The following is a 19,348-nucleotide window of genomic DNA, read 5'->3' as shown; positions in this document are numbered from 1 at the left end:
ACAGCAGAGAGTGATGGGGGAGGCCATTGGCAGTAAAGCAGAAATGGGAGAAAACCAAAGCCAGAATGCAGAGTAGTAGCTGGGGGAGAGAGGTAGCAGAGTACACCACCTGTTCCTGGGTATGTAAGCAGTGGTAAGAAGAGGAAGAAAGAGATGGAGAAAAGGGTAATTCTAAAATATGATTTTCTTAAAAAAAGTTTTGGTAAAGGGATTTCTGGTAGAACTGACATGGAGACAACAGGCTACAGAAAATAATTGGAATTACAGAACTGTGTGTTGAGTAAAATCTTTCATCTTAGGTTGCAAATATATTATATACTTGGTGTTCAGTGTAGAAAAACTGCTTCTTTTTGTTTTGTTTTGATTGTGATTAAAGTGTTGTCTTTGCCATCTGTCCATATTTAGCATGCATGCCCATGTTGTCTCATAGCAACACTTCACCGTCAGTGTTCACAATATGTTGGTACACCTGGGAACTCCTTTAAATACAGATTCCAGTAAATTGGTCTCTTATCTCATAGATTATCACTTTTCTTCTTTCCTGTATGTGGAAGATGAAAGTGTTTTAGGCAAGCGTTTTAAACAAAACCTTAGTTAGGTGCTCATCTACTACTGAAACGCAGCATGATGTGAATACTGTACCAAATCAGATAAACAGGTCATGCAGCATGAATGCAGCTTATTGCTTTATTAAGGAGAGTACCTGTGACCATCAGATGCTCAATATAGAAGGGAAATTAGAAAATTAGAATTTCATGCCCAGGCACACCATGAACAAAATTTAAATGCAAGTTGTTGGTACTGAGTTGGATAAAAGCAATAAAAAAACCCGGGTTTTTAATGAAAGTAATATTGTAGTATGATAAGAGATAAAGGATACTAGGTTTGTTTTTCTTACTGTGCATTTAGGGAATTACTGTAAATATTAAATGTATTTTTACAATTAAGAATATATTCAGTATGAGAATTTAAAATTATAGATGTGGAACTTGAATTCAGTTGGGGAATAAGCAAAAAGTTGTTTTGTTGAAGGGGATGCTGAGCAATGTCTGCATATTTAAGTAGGTCTGGAAAAGAGTTGAAAGCTGATTAAACATATAATTCTTTTTATATTCAAGAAATTAATTGGTTTCATTATAGATCTGTCAATACAAAACCAATTGACTAATTATTCAAAGGAAAATGCTCTTTCATTACTTGAGGCACCTCTTTTTTTTTTTCTCCTCAATATTAGCAGTTTTTGCCTTTGCTAAAGGAAAGGCCAGTGAGCACACAGAGTCTGTCAGATGTTTCACCTGAATGTTAAATTCAGAATCTGTCTACAGTGAAAGGGATGTGGGTTTATAGTTCTATTTCCTTCAAGGTATCTCTTTATTATGTATTGTGATACATTGTGATAGAATTGTAATTACTAGACCATTTGCAGTCTACTGTCAACCATCAAGTTGTAAACAAACCTGTTCCTGACTACTTCTGGCAGCCTGTGCTGCAGCATGACACAGAGCATGCGTAGTAAGAAATTAATGTTAAGGTTTAAAGGTGGATATGAGAACTATTCCTCTTGTAAAAGATACTGGAAGGTTGTATTACCTGAATTCTTGTATTATCTGAGTTACTTTAGCAACCCTTGTGTCTGCATTTCTTCTGGACGGTATGTGCCACATACAGACCATTTTTTTTCCTTTTTGATGATCCACTTACATTTTTGGGACATCCTGTTTAGTTATTTTGCTGTTTGCACATTTATTACTTCAGTTGTCTTAATCCCTTTCATCTCTTAGTGCATCCATTTTCACGCGTCTTTGGATTTGCTTTTGTTTTAGTGCTGCGGTGGTATGCTTGGGCTATTTATACAAAAAATTGGGAAGAATTTTGGGAAACAGTTTTACTGACACCGTTGGGAATGTGCTTAAAGCAATGAAGAATGCAGAGGTATTGGAACAGCATGTTTAAAAAATGATTGGAAAAATAAAAGGATTTTTACTGCTGGTAGCTGGACCAATGAATAAGAGAAAATGCATGATACCAAAATACAAGAAAAAAGTTGTGAAAAATCAGATAAAAATCAGTGTCTAAATTCTAAAGAAGTACTAGAGTTAATATATTATGACTGTAAAAGGATAGATCACAGCTTTTCTTTATCTAGTTTCATGAAAGTACTTGATAAATTAGAAAATTTAATTGTATTATTAATGAGAACATTTTTTCTCTAGCTCAAAGTTTTTGCATTGGGCTTTATACTTGTAATTATTGTTTTTCAATAGAACATACTATTTTCATTTGCTTATAGAGTTTTGGAGCAAGTTATCTGCTTTAACTTATTTCAGTACAAATAGATCTCTAAGAGACCCAGCCATTTTTTACCTATTTCAGTAGTTGGCATTTTGTATTTCCAAGGAACTTGGGGTTACAAAACTTTAACATTTCTCTTTTTCATTTTTCAGTCTCAAGGTCGCTATGAAATCATGCTTAGTTTGCAAAATATATTAAATGGTTTAGGAGCTGCTGCTACACCCTGTCACAGAGATATTTACAAAGCTGCCCGATCGTGTTTGACAGATCGATCCATGGCTGTCCGCTGTGCTGCTGCTAAGGTAAACTGCTCCAATAGCTGTTGTAAGTAGCTCCTTAAAACATAAAATTCTGTTTTAATGATAAATGAATATGGATGTAAAAACATTGTTTGCTTATCTGTGTTTCTTTGATATTAACGTGGCAGAAAAAATAGAAGTAATTTTAGTATGAAGCAAGGTGCTTATTTTGTTAGGGAGAACTCAGTTTATTATGTAGTAAACTAAAATTTTTACTGAGTTCTTTTCCATGTCAAAAAACTTTTATTTCCATTTTTTTGTCTAGTGTCTTCTTGAACTTCAGAACGAAGCAGTATTTATGTGGACTACAGACCTGGATAGTGTTGTTACATTATGTTTTAAATCATTTGAAGGTTCCAATTATGATGTACGATTAGCGGTGTCAAAACTTCTAGGCACAATATTGGCTAGAGCTCTAACATCTAAGCAGATAACAGGTAAAATATGTGCTTTCTTTGCTGATTCCTCGTCTGTCAGATTATAAGAAACTCTCAAGATCTGTTGAAGCTTGAAGTAAAATCACATTGTGAGCTTCTTCTGACTGTTCATATCTCTGGTTTTGTCTTTTTTCTAACTTTTTTCTTGTGAAGTGCTGTTTTTTGGTTCTATCTATCTATTGTTATAAAATAATGAACAATGGAAAGTAGTTAGTAAAACTTTTTCTCCACTATGAGGTTGTTGTTGTATGGAGTGAAATTAGTAACTGCAGGAATTTAAAAGCAAGATTAATTCAAGCAGTTTAGAAATAACTAAGATTTGAGGCAGTCTCTCTGTCAAAATAAAAAGTTAAGGATACCTTCAATCTATAGAACATCTGCGTTGTCAGCGGATAGCAGTATAAATATGATCAGAAACAGAAATTACCAGGCAGTTTTGTTCACACAACAGCTAAGAGGTTTTTTCTGGCAGACAGAACTTGAGTTGACTGAAGCATCCTGGCACAAAGTTATCATCTCCAATACTTTGTGTGATTCAGACTGAGTGGTTTTAGCCTTAGAAGCCCCAAGCTAAATGTCTAATGTAATCTAAGCAAAATATAACAGGATGCAGAATAAGTGTCATTCAGACTGATTGTTCTGCTTTTAATGACAGCAGAGAAGACCTTCAGTGCAACAACCAGCAAATGACAAAATACCTTCCAGCCCAACTTACTGTTTTTCAAAATACTTGAGGCTGTATATTTGCATTGTAGACTGTAAAGTCTTGGTTTACGAAGTACTTCCCCCAGAAATTTTTGGGGAGAATTACTGTTTTACAGAAAAAAAAATCACCACTTATCTTTTCTCAGTGAAATAAAAAAATAATATTCTGACCTCTTTATAGACTCATTAGTTTCCTTTAATCTATGTAAGCAATGTACTTGTTATTTCTAAGACTCTAAGATAAGGTTATGTAAGAAGCTTATCAATTATTTGGTTGGCTATTTCAAGGAGTTTTGTCCTTATTTTAGTTATTTTTAGTTAAAAAGAAGTTAGAGCTAAGTGGGACAGAAGCTAGATGGGGAATAGAAGGGGCTGGGGAAGAGGTTCAGAGAGTAGTATATGAAGAAATTTGTACTCTTGAAATTTGTGCTTTGTGTCTGATAACCTGCTGATATCGAGGGGGTTTTGTTTAATTTTTTTTCTGGACATCTTATTTCCAATCCTCTCATTCCTTTTCTCATTTGAGTCCTTCAAAGGGAATGACAAATGCGTGAAAATTTTAGGTCAGTTGTCGCAGGAACATTCTTCTTGTTTTCAGGATTTTTCATAGAGCAGCACAGAGGAAAGAAAGAGAAAACAATTTCTAATTCTGCTCCTTGTTTTTCTCAGGTGGAATGTGTTTAGAAAATTGTTTACCTGGGGTGCTTACTTGATTTGATCCTGGTGATGATTGTTTGAGCCTGGTGGCCAATCCAATCCACCTGTGTCTAGACTCTCAATAAGAGGGTCACAAGTTGTGAGTTAGATATGGTAGTTAGAACAAGTAGGTTTATAGTTTCAGTGTCTCCTTTAAATAGTATATTAATGTATTGTACTATAGTTAGAACGAAGAAATCATTCAGCCTTCTGACCTGGAGTCGGACATCATCGTTTCTTCCCACCGGGTTCGCCTACGTTTACGATAGTCAGCATGCAGTGTGCGGTCATCGTGCTAAGTTTACATGCACATGTCCCAGCATGTATTTTAAATAAACTTTCTATCAAGATATAAAGCCTGGAATAGGAATTGGGGATGGATAATTTTCCTAAACAATTGCAAGCATATTTTATTTTTCTCCCTCTTTTAGAGGACTATCTTAATGCTAAGGTGACTTGATAATTTTTCTAAGAGGACCTGTAGCTGTGTCTTTACCTGGCTAAGGGTAGTAGAGGGGTATCTGCCCTGTCTGAGGTTTGGAATAGAGATTGTGTTTGCTGGTAATATGGAATATGTAAGAACCAGCGCTAACATGAAGCTGTGGGTGGTAGAAGTAGACCTTACACATCTTTTTGCAGAGGGAGCATAGATGGTAAATACTGAGGGTGGGTAAATGTAAGTATGCATATTAAGTAATGGCTTAAACTACTTAAATGTAGTTAAAACTGAAAAACCTGAGAAATACTGTGTTTTGCTGGAGCAATGAGAGCTAAAATGTCCTAGTTTCTATTGTGAAGTTATGGTCAAACAGTATTTGGATTTGATGGTGCTGCTGAGTTTGTGCAAATTATTTTTACTAAAATTAAAAGAGTTGAATCGCTATGTCTAAAATGTACCAAGATTTTTGAACTATTCCTCTAAAGATGTACATCTGTTCTTAGCGTCCACCAAGCATAACTTCCGCAGAATCTCTTTGGAAGATGTGATGGAGCTACTTGGAACTGGATTTCTGCGTGGAAGTTGTGGATTCCTGCGAGCCAGTGGTGATATGTTGAAAGGGACCAGTTCAGTCAGCAGAGATGTTAGAGTTGGAGTCACCCAGGTTTGGATTACATCAGTTTTGATTTTCTGAGATTGACAAACATTTGTATAATTGCTTTGCTCTGTATATATCTCTTCTTTCATCCTTTTTTGGTATTTGTAATGAAGTGTATATATTTCAAAATAAGGATTTACATCTGGAGTCACACTAGAAAGAAAAGGAGCAAAGATTTCTGATGTTGCTTATTGTTTACCTGAGAGTTTGACCTTTAAAAAATGAAATATGTACTACTTGTGAAAGCTTCACCTGATTTGAGTATCAAATGAATGATATAAATAAATTCCTCATTTTTTAAAAACTTATTTCCTTACATTTGAAAATTAAAGGGGGAAGTTAGAAGAAATGTTTGAACTTGAAATAATTTCCTTTTGTATAGGGAATTCCAAGTCTAGTTCTGAAAAGGTGGTTCTACTTTGAGTAAGTAAGGAAAACAGAACTTAGTGGAAAAAACCCAGCATCTGTTTTGCTGTGTTCCAGGATGTTCAAAGCATAGAATCTTGTAAACTGAACAGGACTGAAGCCAGGCCATGTAGTGCCTGCTGGTAAAAGCAGTACACATTTCTCAGGCTTCATCCTGTAAATGCTATCTTCAGTGTAAACATGCTGAATGTAGATATTCAAATGGGAAACCTGTGAATCAAGACTAAAGGTCATGATGAGCATTTAGGTACAAGTAGATGTGATTATTTTAGTATGTTACAGTCCCACAGCTTTTCCAGTAAGGCAGTTTGTCAGTACGTTTCAACTCCTGTACAAAAGATCTTTAAATTACTTTGAATTACTGATACAAGCTGCCAGATTTTGCAGTGAAACAGCTAGAAGGTGCTACAAATTGTCTTCTGTGCTCAGGTCACGTTGAGTCGAAGCATTAACTTTTTGCAGAGAGAACAGAAAAGCTAGGGAACAATAATACCTTGACAGCTATTTGCCTAGAAAATGCATACCAGAGATTTCCAGGGTGTTCTATATACATGGAAGTTTTATTAGTTTTCCAGGAATATACCAGATATCTCGGTTCAATGTCTTGACTATTGGAACTGGATTTTGGAAGTTGTTTCCTTTTTTATGTGCATATATGTTAACTCAGTAGTGCCTGTGCTAGATGGTACATTCAAACTGTACCAGAACAGTTTAAATAGTGCAATGTTTCTACAAAAAAAAACTTGAAAAATTGTGAATTTATCAGTGCTTGTGAATAGAAAACACTTGCAGTTAAAAAATTTATTAATTAGTGAGTTGTGGCTTATTATGAATTTAAAAATAAGAAAGGCTCTGAAGATGACTTCTAACATATGGAAGATTTATATTTGTTCAAGCCAAGTTCAAGATAGAGTTTAAAATGAAGCCATGGCAGTATCACTCTTCAAAAGTCTTTATCCTGTTAAATTCCTCAGGTTTCAAATCTTTAAAACCAGGGTAATGTACTGATGCATTATGAAGCCTAAGTAGTGTTTGTTAAAAACAATAATCTGCTAACAGGATCTAATAGTATAATTTTTTTGTCTACAATAGTTTCCTTTATTTTACATGAGTAATTTTGTTGTGAATGTCAGACATAAGACAAAGTATGTATGAGGCAAATGCAGAAAGTGATTGATATAAGCAGTAGTTGAAAGTAGATTGATATAAGCAGTAGTAAAAAGTTCCTTTTTCATGAGGAATTTTGTGTGCTCATTTGCATAGTCTCATTTTTTGTATTCTGTTTTCTTGATCTATTCATTAAAAACATCCAACATGTGCACATAGAACGCAATTGTAGGGGAGCTTATTATGTGGTGAAATAAATGGTCTTGTGGTGATTAGGTTTGTAAAGTGATTCTGCATTCTTTCTCTTTGTGGTGACAGTCTTTTTATGGTACCTCCATTCCAAGGCAAACTATTAAAATTCATTGGGTTGAAGAACAGTGCTTGGGGGCTGCAAATATTCCCTGATTCAGACCCTTTAATAGCCAAATTTTCTCTGGGTTATGGGTTATAGTTTTGTAACATAGTAGTTCTTAAAATGCATTCATACATTAAATTTGGGGTTCATGTGCAGAATGTTAAATAGCTGGAAGCTGTTGTTCAATGAGACCAAACACAATGTTTTACATAACAAGTGCCTGTGCAGGGTAAACTACCATTTCTCACACTGTGCAATGAGATGACATGGGCAAGCAGCTTGAAATAACTTACAGTCAAAGCAGGCTGCAATATTATTAGTGCAGAATCACAGAATATGCTGACTTGGAAAGGACCCATAACAGTTTTGATAGCAATTTAAATTATTTTTAAAAATTAAAATAAGCATAAATATTAGAAATTGCAGATACCTAAAAGTGAGAATGTGTGTGATTTATGGATGCATAAATTTATAAATCATTTCAGTTTAGTGTTCTAATTGTGGCAATGTGAAGATTTAAAAAATAAGTGTGTAGGATAGCGGTGAATTTCCACATATTTTGCTCTAAAATATATTTCTTTTGAAATCTCTTTCAGACATATGTGGTATTTGTCTCTGCATTAGGAGCACAATGGCTTGAAAGGAATTTCTCTGCCTTCCTATCCCATATTCTAGATCTTGTGTCTCAGTCTCACCCTAAGGCTGTTCAGAGTCCAATGGACGCTATCGGCTGTCGCCGCTGTGTTTCATTCATCCTTCGAGCTACAGTAGGAGGCCTGCTTGGGGAAAAGGCTCAGATTGCAGCTGCCAAGGAGATTTGTCAGGCCATCTGGAGACTGAAGAAAGTTGTAGGTATGGGTCTAACAAGATTATCCATTTGGGCATTTGTTTTTCCTTTTTTAAATGATTGTCCAACTACTTAATCCAGAATCTGCAGAAATAGACTATATTGTGCTGATTTATTACCATGATAATATAGAGGGCTTTTGATGGACTGCTTTGTTTTAAGCTTGGGCTCGTTATTTGCTTGTGTGTGTCTGTGTTTTTGTACGTGTGTACCCACATAAGTATAATACAGATTTTTTTAACACTCCATTCTTGGCAAATGTAATTTTAGCCATTAACAAATGAAATAATTGCAATAATAGTATACAGACAGTATTCTAAAGTAAGCTAGTTTGGCAGGTAGTGCATGTCTAGTCAGATCCTGCCTTCCTGTTCAGAGCAGTTAACACTACTGAAGGTTCAAAAGAAGCATTTGCTCCTAAATGACAAATGAGCATTTCTCCTGGAGAAAACAGAGCTCTTACATGATAAGGTCTTGTATACTGCTTCCAGAAAAAGCTTCTGATCTTCCACCATTGTCCTTCTGGAGAAGAAAGAGAATCCTGGACATAACCTGTTGTCCTCTGGTGTACATGTTGTATCTGATTTAAATATCTAAATGTTTTATGTCTAAGCAGACATAATTATTTGTGTCTCAAAATATAAACTTTCAGAAAACATGATATTTTTCCTTCCCTCTTCATTCCATGTCTCTGCCTTCTTACTTGATTGATCTTGCAAGATTTCATTCTTTTTTTTTCTTTCTTTTTCCCTATAATGCAGTAAAATCTAGCAGGTTATATCAAAGTATGCCTTCTTCAAGTTACTTTTGGTAAGGCAGACAATAGCACTCTCCTTGCTAGCTACTGTTCCCCATCATGTAAAGATAAGCAATTTGGTATTTTCCATTTATCCACGCTCTTGCCCTCACAGATGTTACTACATCATCCTTTTAGTAAAAGAAATGTATTTGTCTAAGTGAAGGTAACCCTTTATGAAAACAATTATAAAAATGGTAAAAGCTCATTTAGTAATACAAACAACTTTATAAAACCCTTCTCCCATCTGTTTGTTTAATTTTGGTAATGATTTCATGGTGATTTTCTTGTATTATCAGATGCTGCAATAAGTGATGGCAACTTGGAAACAAAAGTTAATATAACAGATGTAACAGCAAGTCAGCATGTGCTTGTGTGTGCACTTCAGGAACTCGGAAGTCTCATTCATGGTTTAGGAACTACAGCAGCACCATTACTGCAAGACTCCAGTACAGGTACAAGCCCTGAATTACTTTGTGAACCAGAGTACAAATTAAATTTATATTTGTTTGTTCACTGTGATCTTCTTTGATTTCTTATGGCTGTTCTTCTCATGCTCAGTCTCCTAACCAGCATCCTCTATAGTTCTTGTATTATTTTCTGGTTTTTTTCCAATAAATTAAAAAAAAAAAAAAAAAAAAAAAAAGATGGGGTGGGGGGGGAGGAGGGAAAGTTGACTGCCTTACATGCTGTAGGAAAATTTCAGACATTGCCCAGAGTTCTGTATCTTCCTAGCCTGTACAAGTATGTAAATTAAAAAAAAAGAAAAAAAAGAAAAAAACTTTATTAAATTTTACTCCCTTAAGGGTTGTGTTTAAAGTACAACACTTCATAGTGTTTATAATAAAACAGCTAGATTGAGCTGGATACCTTTATTGTTCTCATTTAGCTTCATCCATGGCATGGATTTCTGCTTCCTTACAGAAGCTTACAGATATTTTCTTTGTATGTTGGGAGCCAACTGTGCAATATGTTAGGTTTTCTCCATAGTGTTACTTTTCATCCAGAATAAATGTTTCTAAAAAGAGCTTAATTATTTAAATTTGTTACAATTATTTAAAAATAAAAAACCAGTACTTTTTGAAAAGAAATATAGAATTTGGATATCACGTTATGTTCGCCAGTCCCGTGTATACATTTTTGCTTTTTTTGACAATCTGTTTGCCTCTTTCTTAAGTGTGTTTGTGCTTATTATTTTTCAGGTGTTCTGGAGGCAGTAATTTCTGTCATTCTTCATCCCAGCATTTCAGTTAGACTGACAGCGGCGTGGTGTTTGCGCTGTATTGCAGTAGCACTGCCCTCACATGTGTCCCTGCTGTTGGATCGTAGCATTGAACGTCTCAGTGCATTGAAATCCTGCCCAGAAGCAATAACTGGCTATAGTTTTGCTGTTGCTGCTTTGCTGGGTGCAGTAAAACATTGTCCTTTAGGAATTCCACATGGAAAAGGGAAGGTATGGTCTGAACACTTTTCATATAGGCTGTTCTTACATTTTTTTCAGTGATATTTGCATGTTTTCTTTGTGACATGATCACAATATCTAGTGATACTGATGAGATACTTCGGTCCCTCATGAAGAGGACTTTGAAGTATACCATGGCTCAAATAAGCATGTGTTTTTCTCCTAATACGAGAATTATTAGGAGCAAAAATTCCTGTTTCTTGGGAATGACTCTCAAGTGTACAGGTTAGTCAGTGCTTACAGCAATAACTGCAGTTATGTATTATCTTAAAACTCTTTTGTCAAGTCCAACAGATAGACACTTTTGTTTTGTTTTACAGAGTATAACAGAAATCAGCTTCTTGCATAACTCAGTCTAAGATGCCAGTCTCCTCACTAGCGCAGGTAGAAGATGCTGTGCTCTGAAGTTTTAAGGATATGCAGCTGTAGAAATAAAGACTGGGGGAAGGAGCTGTTTCTATCTTTATGGGAACTTTATCCACTGAGTTACTCATGCTTGGAAAACTATGGTGGATCACAAATGTCAGCAGTACATGCTAATTTTTTGCATAATGTAGAAACTTTCTTCTTTTCATTCTTCTGAAAATAACTGTTCCAGTGTCAGTGGACATTAAGAACATTCTGGACATTCAGTGTCCAGACTGATGAACTTTACCTTGTGACTGCTGAAAGATCATGCAGAGAGGACAAAATGAATGGAGTTTGCCCACTTTTATAGATAAGAAGTGTCATTCAAATAGTTTGCACCTAAGTAGAGCTGAAGTTTCTGTTTAACAGAGAAACAATTATTGACAAATATTTCTTTTAGAGGAATATAATAGAATGAAATAGGGCTAGGAAGGAGGTATGGGAGGGCACCAAAAAAAAAAAAAAATGGGAGGAACACTGTATTCTATACTAAGCTGGCAGGGGGAAGAACAGAAGAGTTGACAAAAGCCCTTTTCTGCTCTCTCCTAGGAACACAGCCAGATTCCAGAATGGTTCCTCTGCTGAGGAGGAGAAAGAGACCAGTGTTGAATAGAGCAGTTTTGAGAAGGAAATATCAAACATAGATAATAGTGATCTGTAGAGAAGCTGTTCTATATTAATAGATTGTCCTTTCAGATGGCAGTTAGAGTTGCAGGTGGAACCTAAAGAAAATAAATAATTAGCAAGTTTATATATATTTACTATTCAGTTCTATTACTTATAATTCAGTTTTAAAAAATCCTTCAAATATCAGGCATTTCTCATAGTACAAAGAGAAGACTTGTCAGAAATCATTAAATTATATCCTTTCTAGGATGTATGCTTTATATGTAGTGTAAATATACTAAATTTTTAATGGTTTTTAGCAGTATAATTTTAAAAAGGTGTTGTTTTATTTTAGAATCAAATGTATTAACTCTAGCAGGAATTTATGCAAATACATTTCTTCTGTTACAACCACCTGGTAGCATTATGGAAGTGGGGAAACTAATATTTTCAGATTGAGAAAAAGTTGTCAGATGAAGTTTTGGAAGTGTAAAAATCTTATGCATTCATGAAGCAAACTTCCATGCGCAACCTTTCATAACATTTTAAGTGTGAAAAAAATTTCTATAAGATCTTTTTCTATACTGAAGCTTTTTAAAGGTACTTACAATACTGACTTATGAGCAGTTTATGTCGTAGGCTGGACGTAATGCAAGATCTAAGGTATTTTTTAGCATATGTGAAACATAATTGAAGCAAACTGCATGCAGAATACTTACAGCATTTGTAGACATACTGTGGTAATTGTGCATGGAAACAAGGCTGTTCCTCAGTGTAGGTTGTTGGTACCTTTTGGTATCAAGTGGAGTCACCTTGCATTTAGCACATAGTGAGCATGTGCAATTATTCTGGAGCAGTTAAAATAGCATTAATTCTAACTATGTTATTTTAATTTATTTTTCCGTCCTACCATTTGTTGATTTGAAAAATGGTCAGAGAGAATGATAGACTTTATTCTACAACAAGGATAAAAAAGATAATTACCACTCTCAACCCTTCTTCTGAGCTGTAATTCATAGATGTCATACATTTATTGTGACATAAATAGAATATCAGAACACTTCTATCCTTCTAATGCACATTCCTTTGGAATTTATCCGTTGTCATTTTACTGCTGATAAAGGAGAGGGTACAAAGCAAAGGAACTTATGTGGTACTCCGGAGAACTGCTGAAGCCATCCCAGACTAATACTGAAGTCAGGAATGGCAACTTCTTGAGCCTGAGTTTATTGCCATAGTGTGAGAGGAAGACGGCATTCTTCCTCTGGGAACAAGAGAATAGGATTAAGTATTACACCAAATAATATTGAAAAAAAAAATTGGTAGTTACCAACATGTGATTCTCTGTTTCTCTCTTTTACTTTGAAGGTAATCGTGACCATAGCAGAGGATTTGTTGTGTTCTGCTTCTCAGAACAGTCGCATTTCACTGCAGCGAATGCAGGCTGGATGGCTCTTGATAGCTGCTCTTATGACATTAGGTAGTAGCTTTCTACAATTCTTCTTAATCTACATTAAGATGTTCAGTGTTCTGTCTCTGATTTTCTGTTTGAGGTTTTGTTTAATTTACTGCTGCAAAATAATTTAAAAAACATCAAGTGTTGAAATATATATAAAAACTTTGAGATAAAAATATTATCTCTTTCAAATTTACTGTTAGTTCATTGGGAGCAGTGTCTGAAAAATAGTGATTGAAGTGGGACTGCTATTCATTAAATGTAGATAATAAATTTCAAAGTGAATCTAACCAAATGTCCTAGATGTCATGAAAAATTTTAAAATATTTGTCACAGCAAAAAATGAGTTAATAATTCGTATTTCCCTCTTGTCAGGCATTTGAAATCTTAAAGTACTTTTTAAGATGTATTACTGGTCAGATTATTGACTGTGATCAATAAAGTACTAATGAAGAATGTATTTTATGGCTTTGGTCATATTTTTAATATTTTCAGGTATTACTTCTGCCCAGCAACTCCCTTTTTTTTTTTTTTTTTTTTTAATGTTGCTATGCGTAATTAACCTAAAACAAATGTTTGCTTTTCTGAACATTTCTATTGATCTTTGCATCTCTTCTATGCTGGTGATCCACAGGGTCTGTAGTTTGTAACAAACAGACATTGTAGCTGGTTTGGTTATATACTAGTAAATGTGTCAATAGGTATGTAGTTATATATGAAAATGGAGTACCAAAAGAGTAGATATTTGAGAAAATATGTATGAGAAGGCTGGGAAATTAGCATATGGTTTTGTTCACTCCTGTAAAGATTTTGTGAACATAATGAAAATGAGAAGGAAAGAAAATTTAGTTCTATTAATCCTGGCATTGGCTTGACAACTGCCAATATTTACAGGTCCTGCAGTTGTCCAACATCATCTGCCACGAATCCTACTACTGTGGAAGTGCATCTTTCCATCATCTCCTAAAGACCTGGAAACAGAGAAGACACGAGGAGATGCATTTACCTGGCAAGTAACACTGGAAGGTCGTGCTGGTGCCCTCTGTGGTAAGCAGGACTTGGTGTCTTTTTCTGCATATTTATAATTGGGCTATTAGTTAATTTTCTGCACGAACAAGAACATCCCATATTTTTTTTCACTAGATGGTAAAGGCTATATTCATTCCCTATATAACATATATGCTATGTAACATACATGCTTGTATATTAATATTTACATAGAAGTATATGTTTCATTTTGTGGGAGAAAACCCCAACAAAACAAACAAACTAACAAACCAAACCCAAACAAACAAAAAAAACCCAGCCAAAAAACCCAAGAGAGTTTTTCTCTCCTTCCTCTAATCAGTTGATTTTCAAGCAATAAATGATAATCAGGAAGGTTGCTTGTCTCATTTAGCAAACAAATCACAATAATGACTGAAGATCCAAAGCCAGATATGTTCTTTTGTTTATACAGTCTATTATAATTGGAAAATGGTGGTTCTGTTTTCTACCAGGTAACTTACTACAAGGAAAATAGAATTGGTGAGTCCTTCAAATATGTTTGTGAAAGTGGAAGGACTTGGGTAAAAATTATGATTAGGTAGTTGCAATCCTCAGCCAGGAAACAGCACTTTGAATGTGGCTGCTCTCTGGTAGATTGCAATTTTTTATCATGAAATACTGCAAATTTGGGGTTCCAAGAAATTGCCCCAGTGATCTTCAAATACTTAACGTGTTTCAGTCTTGTATTCTGGAGTACTAAAGAGTACTTTGCTTTCCAGAAATGTGAACCCTGGTATAGTAAGCACCCCGCTCTCTCACTATTAAGATACATCACAAAGTGTAGAATTCAATAGCAATTTCACTTTAGAAGTACCTAAACAATTAACCTTTCAATATTTCTTCTTTAGAAGATAGGTTATTTAATATGGTATATTCTCTAGGTGCTTTTGGAAATTAAATTCAAGTTTAGTTTTCTGTAAATTATATACATATTCATTGGTTCCTAGAGTACAGTAATTGAACTAAATTTTAATGGAAGACTACTAAAGTAAGCAGTAGGTCACTTGATAGTCATCCTATTTTCTTTTTATTATTATTATGGAATTACCATGAAGTTGAATTACATAACATCATATAGTTCATAACAAAATGCAAAAATAATTGCATTTATGTATGCAATTAAAAGTCAGGATATGAATGTCCAAGCTGAGACACCGAAACGGTGCATCTGACTTTTTTCATTTCTACTTTTGTTCATTATTAGTAATGTAGTAATGTAATTACTTGGCTAATGAGATTTTTTTTTTTTCTTCAACATACCTCACACTAAGTAAATTGAAATCCATTTCCTTTTCTAGCTATTAAAAGCTTTGTTTCCCACTGTGCTGGTCTTCTTACGGATGAAGTTGTTCAGAGACTTCTTCCTCCTCTCCCATGTGCTGTTGATTTATTGACACAGTAAGTGTGTGTATAAAACTGTTATTTGAAAAACTAGAGTATTCTGTATGTGGTTAGTGCACTTTCTAAAGGACTTTCTTTTCAAGGGACAAAAATTAGTGTTTATGTGTTTGCAGATTCCAGTGTTGAGAAAAATCTAAAGAAGACTTTCTTGCAAGGGTTTTTTAAGTTACTTTTTATATACTGCTTTTTTAATAAAACATACACATTTGTATTTATATAACATTATTTTTTATTAAATAAGAAACAAGAATATGCTTTGAAAAACATCTTTTGGACATGGATATTTTTGTATTTAATTTCAGATCTAAGATGAAAAGGGTTTAATTGAAATTTTGCCTTTTGAATATAGAACAATTTAATGCATTTGGATTCTAAGCTCTAACTTAGAGAAATATATCCACAAATGTTTGTTGTGATAAATATAGGTACAATCAAAGGAAACAGAAAGCTTGCTTATTTCTTTAGTATTAAATGAAAATAACGCTTGGAAATGGACAACAGTCATTCTGTCAAAACATGTGAAATAAATTGGTTTCCTTTTACTGTTCTTTGTGCAAATCAAAATGTACTTCTAATATGTATAGGTTTTAAAAGCATGCAGTAGAGTGGTACAAATGAAACTGGGGTGTTACATAAAACTTAAAGTCCTTTCTATCTATTATGTGCTTTTTATATTTTAAGGCTTTCTTCAATATGCAAATCATATGGAAATTCCTTAAAAACACCATCAACAGTTTACAGACAGAAACTTTATGAATTACTAGCAGTATTGCCTCCAAAGGCCTATGAAGGTACGTATTTCCACACAAGGAGAAATCCATTAAGAATACTATGGGCTCATTTTAAAGTTTTTGTCCAACATGTATTCAGCCAGCAAAAGTTAGTTGCACCTTTTCTAAAAAACAAACTTTATTCTCTCTATTTAAGTTTGATGAATTGTGGCAAAGTCACTGTGGTTTTGAAAAGCTAGTGTTCATGATCTTTTTTCCTTTCTAATACCAATACAGACCTCTGTTACAAATAGACATTTTTGCTCTATTTTGGTTGATACTTGAAGTTAGACAATGTTTCAATTTCAAACTAGTTGAAAATTTTCTTTAATGCCTGTTTTACTTTTTCATTAAATCCTAATTCCAAAAGGTATAGCTTTAGCTTAAACTAATCGATTGTAGACCATTGAAAGAATTCAAATTAATTGGTGTAACGAAGTATGTATTAGAGAGATAATAAAGGTTTGTATTTCAATACAAATACAATTTAAATACAATACAAAGGCATATCTGGGGATGGACTTAATTTATATAGGAGAACCTAACAAAAAGAGTCTATGTCTCTGATCAATTAACTGTGCACTGTAGGTGGATGGGTCTAATTTTCAGCTAAAATATTTCATATCTTTGTTGTCTTTAAATCATTTGTTGTACAGTAGTTTATGGACTGCAGTAAGGAGCCATAGTGTTTTTGTAAGCTGTAAACAGAAGCACAGGATATTCTTCAGGGCAGAGCAATATGGAGCAACTATGCTCTGAATTAGCTGTGTCCTCTGTATTTTGGAGGGAACCTTACTCAAATAATCTGCTCCATCTAGTGTTAACTGCTAAGGGAATTGGGACAAATCCCTGACCTGTGCCTTAAAGCTGCTGTCATGTTAGAGGTGTGTATATAATGAAGTATAGTGTATCATACTCATTTGTGACTTAAAATTACACCTCCACCCCTGAGAGCAAGTTATTCCTTTTGTTCTTGTATTACAGGAACAACATGTCACAGAATACAAATACTTGAGTATGGCTGGGTTTGGCAGTTCCTTAGCATGTTTGGGATTTTTGTGTATGTTCTAAACTTCATTGAAAATACACAATGTTTTACAGTGTGACCTGCAAAATGTACTTCTTGTGAGAGAGCAGCCTGGCTCAGGATGCTGCATTCTACTACAATAAATAAAGAAGAAGCTTGAGAAGTTTGTTAAAAATAAGTGGGCACCCTGCTGAAATCTTTGAAAATAGCCTCAGAATCAAAATAGTAATTTGACAGGTGTAGACTCAGAGGTGTCCACTTAGGTGTAATACAGCAGTATGAGAGCAGGGAAGGAATGGAAATGCATACATTACCAGAACTTACTTTTATATATCTTAACATACAGGTATGCATCATTTGAAAATGCAATGAAAAGTTTGTAAGGTAAAATTTACAAAAAAAACAAACAACCTTTCTTTCTATTTCATTTCCAGTATGATAGCTTCATGTAGAAACTGTATGTGTTTGCAAATACTGGGAATTTTAAAAATAAATTGTTTCTCCAAACAATATCACTATGGAACTCATGATGGTTTTTTCAATGTCTACATTTAGTCATTATAAATAGGAACAATATTAGGAGTGCTCTTGTGTTGCACAGCAGGGCTCATTTTACATGGCTCAGAGTGACACACTGATTGAGAAGCTTTCACCAGTTCATGGTTTTATTTCTTTTGCATTTGTTTTTGTCAGTCCAGGTAGCCAAATGATAGAAATCTGTAAGTTGTTTGTTATTGAGAAAATTGGTGATGGAAACATTTACGAGGATCGTAACACAAGATTTTAGTATTTGTAAATAATGTACAAAACTTGTTTTCTTTAGTACAAGAGGAACAAAACAAAATAGCCAGGAAAAAACCGTTGGAAACAGACTATTCATATACCTGAGCTTCTTTGTCAGTGCATGCCTTTACATTTCTGAGGCCTGAGATACTATGATTTGTTCAGGCTCTGCTTGGTCCTTTCCTGCCCACTCTCTGCCTCTTCGGTGTTTCTTTTACTGCCTTCTGTCATCATTAAAAATAATATCTGCTCAAACAGCAGAATTTTACAAAGTTTTACCATGAGTGTGCATGAATCATAATTTAGTTTTTGCATTATTTCAGCAGTGGCAGATATGAGAAGAACATATTATGTAAACTTGAACATCGGTGAAATACATTTAACACGTTTCAATTGCTGTCTTCCATTGTGTATGAATGGATAAGACTTGTAATTTATCTGATACAAAGTATGAACTTGTTAAGCTGAGGAGAGCTGGTTGTAACATGACAAATCATATTTGTGATCATTTTCATCTGTCATTAGTTTTGGTTATAATGTGCTCATGTTTTCAAGGCTTTTATATATTCAAGGCTATTATATATATTTAACATTTATATCTTGTGAGTTAATATAAAAAGTTTTATGTTGTCCAAATTGAAAATTTCACAAAAATAATTTCAGTGGCTTGAATTCTATTAGATTTCTTGGTGTTTTCGGTTGTCTGAAATTAATATGTTGTCAGACAACTCATTAGGGTTCTTTTCATTCTTCAGCTTTTTGTGCTTGTTATGTTCCATGGTTTAAACCATAAAATTGAATACAGTCATTCACTTCTCTGTCATAATAGGTTTGACGGGTAGGGGAGAGAAAGTCAGCTTCTCAGAATAGGATCTGTTTCCAGGGAGGGTTAAGTAGCTGGTTGCAGCTCCCAGCTCTAAGTATGCTAATAACTCTGCTCGTGCTCATGAGGTGCTGAAAACTCTGTTGTCCCACTTTTTGAAACTTACATGTGTTAAAAAATTATAAGCAACTTTAGTGCAAACATGTAACTGTGTGATCAGCTAACAACGAAATTGAATTGGATATGTTGTGTTAAGCGCCCATCTCTCCCCCCTCCCCACTTCTCAGTGGTGGTAATTCTGAATTCATGGGGACTTCACTTTTCAGTCTTAATGCTCTGAAGGTAAATGCGTACAAAATAATTGTATAAAGACTGAATACTTTCTTTAAGATCAATTCTGTGGTGTTTTTCAACACAATTGCAAACCAGTCCTTTATCATCACATGTGATTCAGCACTGAAAATGCTCTCTCACTACAAAGACTATTTTAATGACCTAAATAGTCTGA

At 34.4% G+C, this 19,348-nt stretch overlaps 1 protein-coding gene across 13 annotated transcripts in view; it reads left to right on the top strand.

Moving 5' to 3' along the window:
- Positions 1-19,348, top strand: part of HEATR5A (HEAT repeat containing 5A) — a 64,581-nt gene that overhangs the window by 13,507 nt on the left and 31,726 nt on the right. For 12 of the 13 annotated variants that reach the window (XM_030274591.4, XM_072930191.1, XM_030274593.4 and 9 more), the window contains exons 5-15: positions 1,824-1,932; positions 2,445-2,594; positions 2,857-3,028; positions 5,372-5,532; positions 8,011-8,266; positions 9,357-9,512; positions 10,260-10,510; positions 12,902-13,013; positions 13,884-14,036; positions 15,335-15,434; positions 16,119-16,228. In XM_030274591.4, the coding sequence (XP_030130451.4) occupies positions 1,824-1,932; positions 2,445-2,594; positions 2,857-3,028; positions 5,372-5,532; positions 8,011-8,266; positions 9,357-9,512; positions 10,260-10,510; positions 12,902-13,013; positions 13,884-14,036; positions 15,335-15,434; positions 16,119-16,228 (1,730 nt within the window). The remainder of the gene's footprint in view (positions 1-1,823; positions 1,933-2,444; positions 2,595-2,856; positions 3,029-5,371; positions 5,533-8,010; positions 8,267-9,356; positions 9,513-10,259; positions 10,511-12,901; positions 13,014-13,883; positions 14,037-15,334; positions 15,435-16,118; positions 16,229-19,348) is intronic. The other variant, XM_030274602.4, reaches the window with a different exon arrangement.

This window comes from Taeniopygia guttata, chromosome 5 (assembly GCF_048771995.1).
Source record: "Taeniopygia guttata chromosome 5, bTaeGut7.mat, whole genome shotgun sequence".
Lineage (NCBI taxonomy): Eukaryota > Metazoa > Chordata > Aves > Passeriformes > Estrildidae > Taeniopygia > Taeniopygia guttata.
This window is presented reverse-complemented; position numbering and strand designations above follow the sequence as displayed.